At 36.3% G+C, this 12,850-nt stretch overlaps 1 protein-coding gene across 2 annotated transcripts in view; it reads right to left on the bottom strand.

Moving 5' to 3' along the window:
- Window positions 1–3,015: 3,015 nt before the first annotated feature.
- LOC126848394 (zygotic gap protein knirps-like) overlaps window positions 3,016–12,850 on the bottom strand; it is a 30,495-nt gene continuing 20,660 nt past the window's right edge. For both annotated transcript variants that reach the window (XM_050589267.1, XM_050589268.1), the window contains one exon: window positions 3,016–5,696. In XM_050589267.1, the coding sequence (XP_050445224.1) occupies window positions 4,656–5,696 (1,041 nt within the window). In that variant the 3' untranslated portion in view covers window positions 3,016–4,655. The remainder of the gene's footprint in view (window positions 5,697–12,850) is intronic.

The raw sequence follows: 12,850 nt of genomic DNA, 5'->3' as shown, positions 1-12,850 counted from the left end.
AATTATAAAAAGAGAGATATAAAATTGTTTAATAAATTTTTAAAGAGAGAGAGAGAGAGAGAGAGAGATTTGCAAATGCGGAAATTATTTAATTCAAAACTTAGGAAGCGCTGTGTATATATATATTTTATCGGATGCGATCGTAACTCTAATTTGAGCATGACGTAATCACCGCAGATTACTTAATCGCCACGTTTGTTTCTACAGTTAATCGAGCGCGCTATTATTATAGTTATAAGAGTAGCATATATTTTTGCTCTTGTATATATCGTATTTCTTATATCATGTAATAGGCGTATTTCAAATTGCAGCGGCGATAACATCTCATGAAGTATCGTAGCTTGAGTAAAACGTATGAAGAAAATACATATACCGTTACACCAAACATCATACGATATAAATGTGTTATTCAAATAAAAATGCCGCGAAAGATTGATATTGCCCCATCGTCGAAACGTGTCGACATCAGACAGATGATTACGATTCCACACGAAATCTATTTTTTATCGCGCGTGCGCGATGTGCCTGTCATCGGTTCCAGCGAAATTTTTATAAACGAAATAGATAGAGCCACTTTGTAAAACCGTCAACAGCTCTAGGAATTAATAATTACGCGGCGACACGGCTCATTACTCACGGCCGCGACGGTGGTTTTACGTGAACACCGCGTTTTGCGCAATCAATTAGCGCGTCATTACGGTTGTCTCTTCGAGTTATTAATTTGCTTAATCAGGAAACGGATGAAAAAAGAACGAGAAAACGTGCAGAACGGCATATCACACGTGAGATCATCGATAATTTCTTACCAATGCCGCTGTCTGCAGTGGAAGCGAGTCGACTATCGCGCTCGCGCTATCTTGTCTATCGTGTCCCGAGAGAGCCATTGGCATTTTACTTGACGCATTATCCTCGCATGATCTACCGCGTCCCTCTCTTGTTGTCACCGCTTCGGGAGATTGCCGAACGGGCAATATCTTTCGCGATCTGCTTCGAAGAGAAAGCGACCGGTGTTTCCACTAAAGTCCAAACCACTACCGTCCATTTTCGATATATACCTCTTTGTACGATGGATTCAATCATGAGATGATTTATTTTATCGAGCTGACGATTCTCTTCAAGTATTTGTGTACATAGCTAAATTTTTTTTTAAGGTATATATACACGACGCGCCGCATGACTGTTATTATATATAATAATAAACGGAATTAGATGTGTAATTAAATATTTTTAGATAATATTAGATAATTTGATGATTATTAAAATTTCCGAATTTTGAAAAATTTGAGAAACATCTTGGTAGACACTTTTACATATTTTATATATTTTGTTTATTACAAGCGTTAAAATTAATTGATAAAAATAATTTATAAAAAGTTTAACAATAGCGAAATTCCAAATTCGAAAATGACAGGATTGCCTATTTATTATATTTAGGCTGGAATATTAAAAAAATTAATACATTGTTGAGTTATTATTTAGTTGAATTTAATTTTAAATCGATTCTGGTGTGACTTCGTTTTTGATGAATTTTTTTGATACCATGATAATAACAGCAGACTTGAATATAGGTATAGTTCGAATTTCTACTTTTCTTCTCTATATAAAAGCCCTATATTAAGAAAATAGTTGCATTTTTTTCGACAATATTTAAATTCTACCTTAAAGTATCATATAAAAATTTATTGTATAAAAAAAAAAATTAAAATAATTGAAGAGACGATTAAAAATAAAATTTATTCTATATTTACATCAAATTAAAATTAATAACAAATATTTTCTATCTATTATTATACATAATACAAATTGTAATTCTCCGCGCTAAGCGAATTTCCATGATATAGTAGCAGTAGCCAATCACTATTTACATTTATTTATTTCAATTCTAGAGATTTATGCTTGTGTTAAAAGAAGTTTCTCCGTGCGGTCGCTACTGTTCTCGTGAAAATTCGCTTTTGTTGCGATAGAATCGCGGGCTTGTTGCTGGCTTGTCCATCGATATTTCATTCGTTTCGAGCACGAGTATGTGTGTCGCACACACAGACGGTTAAAATTGTTCTGTACACAACTGCGTTGCCCAACTCATGCATAGAGTCATGACGGATTGAAGCGATTGCTTATTGCTCGACTGGTGTAACCAGTCGCAGTGAACTGATGCACTGCCTCAAGTTTCTCTCGTATCCTCATTAACACACGTGCAGATACAAATACACATGCGCAACTACGCGTTCGTACACACATTGAGAATAGCACGGAATAATATAATAGCATTATCTATCACAATATGATAGATTCTCCAACGTAATGTTAATAATAATGTATAGAAAATGGGAGAGAGCAATATGAGGGTAGAAATAAACTTTTTTTCAAAGTTGCTGTTTTAGATGTTTCAAGATCACTGCTATCTTAACGCAATTATATCTTGTTTTCTTGTATAAATTAATTTTTCCTATTATTCTGCATATAAAATGCATATTAAGATAAAATAAATCGAGAAATAAATATTTTTGTACTTTTATACTTTTTTACATGCAGAATAATTAGCATTGATTTGTAAAAGCATATGGTTTTATTTAAAAAAGCATAAATTTGAAATCTTTAAAACAAGTCACTTTTACAAAAAAAATTTTTCCCACCATCATATTTATTTCTTAAACTGTGATATTTCTCGTCAAAGATTTTTTTTCTATTTTTAAAAGCGCAACAGAGACATAAATATTTTTATTTAATCGCCCAACCTTGAATACATCTGTACGATTTATAATGTATAAATAATATATTATAATTAAAAACCCTTTGCACTATAATGTGAACCTAGTGTATCAACCAGCTTATATTAAATTATTTGACTTATTCTTTGTGTATAATATAAGAAAGAATTAAATATATTTTTAGATTTTGTAAGTTTTTCTCGATTTTTCTTTACATATATTCTAATTATATGGTCTTCTAAAAATAAATAATTACACACATTTAAATATACAAATATTATATAATTATTTATAAATTCTAACAGACATGTGGGAAAACATGCATTACATAAATCTAATTTAGATTTACGTAAATAAATAAACACAAAATGTTATTTTATACAAAAATCATATTTTATTATTTGTTAAAGCATGATTCTTTGAAAATAATCGCTTATATCCATATTTTCGGTCACATGTTGTACAAATAAAATTCAACTGTGTATTGTCTTTAGTTCTTCCGCTGAAACATACTAGATAATTATATATTACTATATTTTTTTCCAAATTTTTTCGCATTACATACAATTTTTCATTAAATTTAAATAATTAAAAATTATTTAATAAATCTTTAATGTGATCTAACATTTTTAATGTGATCTCGCACTTTTTTATAATAAAAATCACAATTTTATAAATATAAATTTAAAAAATACCTTATTAATCAATACAACAAAATTCTTTTAAAAGATGAAAGTTCTAACAACATATTTAATTTTTTGATTACAATAAAAATGACGAAAAAAAGATATTTTTTATTTAATTGCATTATTGACGTGAATTGCGAAATAAATATATGAAAAGTTAGATGCACTCGCATATGAGAATACATTTCAAAAAAATTAAACAAGGTTTAACTCTGTCTAGAAAGATAGATTTCTATTAGTCTCTATCTGCCTATATTGATTTCATATTATTATATGTCTTATTCATTTTACACGCCCAAAAAATATCAAATCTCAAGCTAAATGCTCAGACCTTCAAGCTAATTTCATTATGAATCACGCATTAAAATAAATTTTAATATGCATTTGCGATGAAGCTCGACTTATAGTTTGTCTGAACGGTTCGAAGTTCGGGTTCAAGATTATTCTTATATTTTTTGGAATTTTATCTCTTTTTCTTTATAGCAATTGAACAATAAGAATAGTTTCTAGTTTCGGCAACTGAGAATAGACATACGAATGCAAAGAGTTCAGGCATTTAGTTTATACTGGCCAAAATATTTCACTCTGGCTCACTATGCGTAATTATATAATATAATTTTTATATTTATCCTATCAACAAAAAAAGCACATTTTTTAAAATCAATTTTTTGGCTATCTAATTAAATAATATAATAATTTGAATTTTGTAATAATTAAATTTTATAATAATTTGACATTTGTATTCTCTCTTCTATTTGAAATAGCATTAATCAAAAATGACTTGACAAATTTGTCAAAATTTCTGAATAAATATACCTGTAATATATATTTTTCTATATAATTATGTCAGTAATAATATTTAAAAATAATAACTCTACTCATAATTATTATTTTTTATTCTTGGTTTGTTTGAAACGGCATTCATTCGAAGGCTGTACGGATAACTTAGTTAATCTGAAATAAATTAAATTAATATAATACACACGCGTACAAAGGTGTATTCGTGTTCCGAATACTCCCTTGTATGAAATGAACACATTTTCGTGATAATGCCTAGTAGTCAAAACACTTGACATTTCCTTGCAATTAGCATCGCTATTATCTTCTCATCGCGGAATTCATTCTTTTTATCGCTATATTATTAATCTTTTTTTGTTTCATAAATAAATATATCACTATTGTAAATTCTTGTCCGACATCTCTCCCGAATGGTTTGAAATTATTTATCTCAAAATTGCTTAAGACTTTGAGCGTGATTAAATTAACAATAAGATCGACTTGTGGCTCTCAAAGATCTAATTATAGGTCTAGCATCGAGTGTTAAATCAAGCGGATCTACCGCGCAATCCTCTATGGAGCTGTCGCTATCATTTATTTGATCTTCTTCCTTTTCCTCCTTCTTTTCCGACGACTCATTATTAGATTGCGACAAGCTACTGCTCGCTCGAATACTGAGGTCTATCGGTTCGTCCCGTTCGTCGGCGAGTCCACCAGGATTAGGACTGACCAAAAGTGAGTCGCCACCCCTCGCTGAGTATGCCGTTGGTGTGATCATGCCTGGTATCGAGTATAAATAGGGATTATGAGTGTCCGCAAGCATCAGACTGCTATTGACGGACGAGCTGGACAGCGTCGGCTCGTCTATCTTGTTGGTGAGTGTGAATGGCGAAACTCGGCTCGAACTGCTCTTATACTCCTCCACATCGTGAAGGCGTTCGTCATCACTCGAGTCGCTGTCGGACGTGTTTCTTGACTGTGATTCCATGAGCGATGGGTTGGACTTTGACAGGATGGGCAATGGGCAGTATTGCATGGGGCTTTGTCGCTGTATTTGATTACTTATCGGTAACGATGCAACTTGAGTCGATGTGGATAGAGGTGTGATAGATAATTGCGGTTGGAACGAGGCATGCCAGTTGTGCATAAAAAGTCCGTTATTGTGAAAATTCGCGACATCGTTGATACGGCTTGTTGAATTTTTCTGAATGGTCGATGCAGCGTCAGTCTCATCGTCAAAACCAATGCAAGATCGCGATAATAAAGGAGATGGATATAAACCGAAGGACGGAATGATGTGAGGCTTTTCGCTCTGTTTATCCTCCTGGCCCGATGCGTAGGTCGCCTTAAACGAATTTGAACGCCGACCGTAGCGCGAGCTTGACTTGGACATACCGGCTAATAAGCATTTTTTTAGTCGGCAGGCTTTGCAGGACGTACGATTCTTCTTGTTAATCTCGCAATTGCCGCCGTTCTTACATTCTGACACACTACCGGGGTTGCTATATGTGCGACCGAAGAATGACTGTAACAGAAGGTTATAATAATTGCTGTTAATTGCTCGTCTTGTATAAAATTTCAATTAAATCAGAATTATATCTATTTTATGGAAAATTTTGAAACATTTATAAAAAGGTTTTTATATAGAAGGTCGCATATTTATTACTGCAATTACAGCATTAAATAATCAATTTTGTAGAGCATCCACACACGTCTTGATGATATTTTCAGATTTACATCACTGAAAGCAACCAAAACAAAATTAAAGAACAGAATATTTTGCTGACGCATCTCTAAAAATTAATGCATGCTCGTTAAATTGATCTACAAATGTGTATGTATCGTCGCACCAGACATTTACAATAGTCTTACGATCGTCGATTGATCATGAATTTTCGCGCGAGATCTCTCGGCCCAACCTTTGACTTTTGACATGTCGAGGAATCGCACGAAGCTGCGCATTCGTATAAATTAATCGGATTATCGAGACAAACGAAGAGCATTATCACGATCCAGCACCATACTTTCACGCCGGATATTACCAGATACGTCCGCGAGAAACCTCCATACGACCGGACCATATAAAGGGTCGGTGCCCGCGTGTAAGCCACGCGCGTTTCTACCGGATTAAACGTCAGGGTTTAATGTTACGCGCGTCACGTGAATTAGCATGCCTGCGCCTAGAAGAGAGGCATGCGCGAGAAAGAAGGAGAAGGAAAGAATGACGAGGAGGATACGCGAGGGAACGAGCAAAGGAGACGAAGGGAGCGAGTAGAGAGATGGAGAAAAAGAGCGGAAAGACGAGGAGGAGGAGGAGGAGGAGGAGGAGATAGAGTATATACGTGGCGTGGCCGCTCGTAAAGTTAAACGCCTGTCGGCCGACGATAAAACTGCCTCGAGAAAACCCCGCTGCTTCGAAAGGCGCGCACACACGCGGTCTCGCTCGCACGGTCATCGAGTACTAATTTACGACGCGACTTTGCAATTTTTCGCCGCTTCACACCCTCCAGAAATTTCGAGAGATGTCGAAAAATGCGAGCGCACAGTATCCATAATCGACAGATTGGCTATACGTTTCATTCGATTGTCTCCCTGTTCAGAGGAAACTTCTGATCTCAATCTGATAATACGATTTATTTAAAAATATATACTTAATGCTCTCTTTAATCATGAAAAATATTTAGAAATAAAATTAATTTTTTACTCAAAAAATTTAATAGCAACAAGTTTTTTCTTCTAAAAATATTTTATTTTTTCTCTAAAAATGCAATTATAATATAGCAAAATATAATAATATAATATTCAAAAAATTATAAAATAACTTATAATATAGTATATACTATGTATACATATATAAAATAAAATGCAAAGAATGAAAAAAGAGTGAGAAAAAATATCTGACATCACACACAATATCCGCGTTTATGAAGTGGATCTTATTACAAATTAACATTAATATTAAATTTAAGAAAAAGATATGTTCGCCTTCTCTATTTATTCGATCTAAATAATTATTACAGTTTTCATACTCGAGCATATATAAATCGCTTGTATTCATAAAATTGACTTCCTTAAGATTGACCATAATTGTGCCTTATTAAAATGTAGTCACCGCATATATTAGAGCTATTTCGAGATTACAAGATCTACGCAACTTCGCGTATCCGCGTTCTCACGTTTTCCCTGTTGTTAAATCATTGCGTCACGATCGATTAGCGCGTGCGTGTATGGAACAAGAAACGGAAGATAAGACGTAAAAAGTCACCGTGTCGTATCGTCGTCGCGGAAGCTGCTGCGGAAGGACTTGGCGGATTCCACCTGACCGAAAAGCCACGTGGGCAAGCTGGTAACAGTCGAAAATTCTATAAGCTTACGCGAGTAGTGGTACGCGTCCCAATCAGGAACGATGAGTCGTTCGATGAAGTGTCCACGGCGCGACCAATTCACGACCTACTTGTCGGTCTCGGTATGATTCGTTGGACTTCCGGATGATCGTCGCATTTATGTCATTGTTTGAGTCATCCGGAATAGTAGGATGGTTGTTGGAAAAATTCGTACGCCTATTCGCACGTAATTCGTAAAATATTCCGATGATTAGTGAAGCATTTATCGATCGGTTATATATATATATATAAATTTAAGTTTGTTTAAGGAAACAGCATTTATTGAATATCGTATTTATCAGATCAGATATTTTATTTTTTGGAGTGATTATAGTAAAAGTTATTTGATGTAATTAAATTTTATATTATCTTAGATTGCGCGTATGAGATTCCGATGAATCAAAATCGCAATGCGACAGAATCATAATATAATAACGATTGTATTAGGTGCAAATATTTAAAGTAAATATTTAAGATTAATTATTACGTAAGAAAAATATATAAAATAAAACAAAATTATGCGGGAATTATTTATATATGCCATTGCAATTCCGTCGTTAAACAGTGCTTTTGCCTTTCAGACTATTTATCAGTCAGAAATATAAAAATTGCGCATATGTTTCCAGCCATCTCGTGATTGGAAGTATATAATGTATCCCATGAAAATCAAACAATAGATAAACTTTTATATTTAATAATAGCGTGATAATAAATATCTTGTATACATAATTGCAATAAATTTATTTAGTATTATAATATATTTAGTATTCACAATAAATCTATTATCTAAGATTTAAGAAGATCAGATTTGAAAAATTTATAATTTTAGCCACAGCACAATTTGTTCGAAAAAAGTTTATACTCGAGCCAGAGAAATCGTACGTAAGAGATATATCTGCCTGCAGCGCGACGGTGTCAGAAAAGTGTCAGTAGGTATTTACATACCTACATATCGATTTGTTGTCAGCGTGCTCGGTTTATTCGCCCGAATTGTCCACGCGATGTAATTGATCCGGCGGCGCGATTCTGCCATATCGAGCTCTGAATCGACTACGGAATCGGGAAAAGTGGCGACATTCTTCCAGCGTCGCGGATGACCGTCTTTCGCGAATAGCGATTGCATCGCCGGATTCCCCGAGCAGCTCGGCGTGTGCTCACTCGGTCAACTACGCATAGATAGTCGGACAGTTGTCCCCCGACAAAGCGGGACAACGGGATTCGCGGGATTGCGTAACATTGTGCGTGCGAGCGCGTGTTTGGCTCGGCTTTACAAGTTTTTGCACAGTTCGGTTACTTGTCCGGCCGTTGGACGTACACAGGGTTTGATCAGGATTGGCAAACGAGTCGCAATATCAACTGCGGCGGTAATAGTAACGACAACAACAAACGGCAAAATAAACGGTCACCGTCCATGCGGAGAACGTATGCCATTTAGGGGCGCGTGCGACAAATCCGTCGAGAGAAGCTGAGATTATCTCAAATCAGCCGGCACGCCCGGAATCCTAGATCGATTTGTGACGGCATAAAACAACGCAGAGAAATCAAAATCGTCCATGATCGTGAAAAGAAATAAGAAACGGTTTATAGAAAGCGAATACGCGGCGACTTTGGATTTAAATCTCTCGATTGATATGCTTCAATTAATAAATAATTAATACATTAAAAATAATTAAACAATAACAATTAAATAAAATGGAAAATTATATACTAAAAGGCACAAGGAATGCACGATAAAGCGCGACTGACGACGTCATGGCAATAAATTATTTTTAATGTGTACAAATGTAATATAAGATATTGAAATTATATGGTAATGACGATGTTCCAATATGAATGAAAAAAATTGAAAAGAATCTTATCGAGATGATGAGAAATTAGAAAGAATATTTTTCGAATAGTGGGAATTAAAAAAATTGATTATTTATCCGGATGATGAGAATGTCATCGAAATGACATTCGATAAGTCGATCAGCTGTGCTAATTTTCCACGATAATTTTCTTCGAGGGAGAAACGCTATAATTCTCCGCACGTGAGGAGAATCAAACCACAACCTCTGCCAAATGGGGAGCATGAAATGACGCGAGTCACGTGTGATTCTTGCATCGATATACAGATCGGCATTCCAGGAATATTCGGTTTTCCGCGAGAGCGACGAAACGTGTCGTCAAACCTTTATCTAATATGAATCGGTTCCGCGAATGAGTTACGTACGCGTTTAGCGCGGCAGTTATTCATTTGATGCTGCATATTTCCTCGCGATGAGCTAAGTGACGCGACAAATATAATTTTCGTTTTGACAACGCGACACCGTCGCAGATCGATATATTGTCGCGATCAAATGAATTTCCGATAATTTCTATCATCTCACACTTTTTCGCGATTTAGTAATATTTAAATTTGTCTTTGTTTACAAAGAGATCTTTGTTATCTTTAAGTATTTCAGTTTTATATGCTTGATGTTGAATATCATATCAGCTTGATTTCAAAGAGATAAATTTATTAATTTTGATTTTATTTGACATTATTATCGTGTGATCTTGTGTAAAATAGGACATCAGTAATGCTTCATGATTTTATAAATATAAAAATTCCGCATTGTTAAACTTTGTATTCATACATATTAATATTTTTGCATGAAATATCGCGTACATCAGTACTCACCGTGATACTCAATCTCTTGTGAATATCGTTAATAATTTTGTTTCATTAACATTAAAATTTCAATTTTATGATAATTTCGTAAAATAATATATAAAATACACATATATCTGTCATATGTACCTGTCATTCTTGTCACATAAAATATCGCTAAACGTTTGATCCCACGCCAAGCGAAAACGTAATAGGCACCAAGTGTGCGGCGATAGTCACGCTATTACCTAAAGGGACGATTAACCCCCCGCGAACGTGAATGACTCGCGAGGAAAAAGACTAAAATTACTTTTGGAAGAAGGAGCAAAGGCTGCGGTATTATCGGATTTCTCGTAAACGATTCGCGAGAAAGTCCGTTGTGGCACATCTCGCACGGAATTCGGCGTGCGGTATCCGTCGTGCACGAATCCGAGGTCACGGCACGAACGCGTGACACGGGGCGATGAGGTGAGTTAGATGCGTGATTACATGTATGTGTGTATACATACATATATGCGCGGAGAGGGATCGGAGAGTCGAGACAGTCGAGACACGGCCACACCGCGACTCCAATAGCATCGCTGGCATAGCTGGACAGGCCATTTCACATTCCCACGTCCTTAATATAGATTGTTGATAGGCGCGAGCGAAAGAGCGAGACGGGACGAACGGGAATATACATAATGGTACCGGGGTGATGGCGACGGAGGTGAGGGGAAAGGACAGGAGGCGCGCGTTTGCGAGCTCATGGCGCGGAGTGAGACGGCGAGAGACGGATGGAAAGAAATGGACCGAGAGAGGAGACTTGGATGCGCCGCGAGTGCGACGAGAACGTGATTCGTTACGTTAGGTCGGCGGATACCGGTGCGACGGAGAAAGGCGTCGCGGTAGTACAGGTGCCTCGCCGAAGCGGACGAGAGAAAAGTTTGCGGAGCCTGGTAAGAGAGCAGAGACACGACTGTCAGCTTCGGCGGTGGTCGTGTCGTTATGCGATCACCCAGCGAGCGCCGTTACAATTACTCGAATAATTGTCGAGTGTCGTCGCTATTCTGATCGATATAGAGGATCAGCTGATCGATAGATTCTCGATGGAATCGATCTCGCTTCGGCAAACCAGAATATTTATTATTATTTAATTATATGTATTATATATAAATATATAATATTTTATCACATAAATAATTTCTCATCAAATAATGTATGTTAATATATTAAGTTAATATATTATTTAGTGAGAAACTGTGATTAAATATAATTAATACGTATTAATACATATAATTATGTAATAGTGAACATATTAATGATATATTAATATCGCATTACATAAAATACGCGACACGAGATAGTCTAATTTCAATCAATTCATTATATGCGCGTCTCTGAATTTAACTGTTCTGTATATCCGGAAATCTCCATTTCTTTTAAACAATTTAATCTACCAATATTTGATACAAAATTTGGAGATCATGTAAATGGCGACCGCGAGAGAGGATGTCAATGCGTTGACGGTCACAGATGATTCCGCCGCGACAACACGAGGCGACTCGTTAACATCTCGAGCGAGCACGACATTAGCATATGAATGCATGCGCGTATCGGCGAGTGACCCTGATGTACGCTTGGCCGATGCTCGTCGCAAAGCAGCGCGTACGCAAACCGTATTTGCGCGTCATCGCGACATCCTCCTTGTTCGCGATCGATGCATCCATCCTTCGCTCGCGTTTCCTCGCTCGCTGGCTTTCCCAGATGAAGATGACGCGGCACCGTAATCCGCAACGATCTGAATTTCGCGTCCTGGCACTACGCCGCGGCACTGTGCTGAACCAACACGCGGCTGTGCTAATAATAATCGATTACATACATCACGCCGATGTTTCCGCTGTGACATGTCGTAACGCTCGCTAATGATTTTTCCTCTTTCCCCGATTGTGAATTACACCGCAATTCGTTCCGACACGAATTCCAGATAAAGCTTTAAACGACTCGAGAAAAGAGTGACGGTGATTAACGGCGTTCCGGGTAAAAACATCTAGATCCGTCTGGCTATTTTTAATCGTTTGTTATTTCGCGGCAGATCCGCGTTCATTACAACAGGATAATTGTGTATTCTCGTGATTACGTAGGCGCACCGTAACAGACGCACGCGTAAATTGCGATCCGCTTCATTACACACCGTGGAATCTATCCGATGCTTTCGAGATAAGTCCAATTTGTTCGTATCCGCTAATGAAACACAATCAGCAAAGCGTAGCGTAACATAATGAAATCCATACACTTTGCAACGTGATGTTTGTTTTACTCAGAAAACGCTATATAATTGAATGATCATTTTTTACCTATTAAAACTTGAGATCAAAGATTATTTAGAAGCTGTCATCACCTTTCATTAATATTTAGATATACTGCATTGCAGGCATTTATTCAGATTTAGCATTCATTATATAGCGATAAATGCTCGCATAATTGATGAAGGAGATAATTATCATTGCGATCTAGTCAAATATGTGATATTTATACGAATATCATGCAGATTGCTATGAAGCTCGAAAATAATGATATTGCGAACTTTTGGCGCGGCTCCAAGAAATCTAGCGAAACAAGATCGTGGAAATCGCGAATGAGACGAAGACGAGTGAAGACAGACATGACGTCACTCAGTGGCAT

This window comes from Cataglyphis hispanica, chromosome 3, assembly GCF_021464435.1.
Source record: "Cataglyphis hispanica isolate Lineage 1 chromosome 3, ULB_Chis1_1.0, whole genome shotgun sequence".
Lineage (NCBI taxonomy): Eukaryota > Metazoa > Arthropoda > Insecta > Hymenoptera > Formicidae > Cataglyphis > Cataglyphis hispanica.
This window is presented reverse-complemented; position numbering and strand designations above follow the sequence as displayed.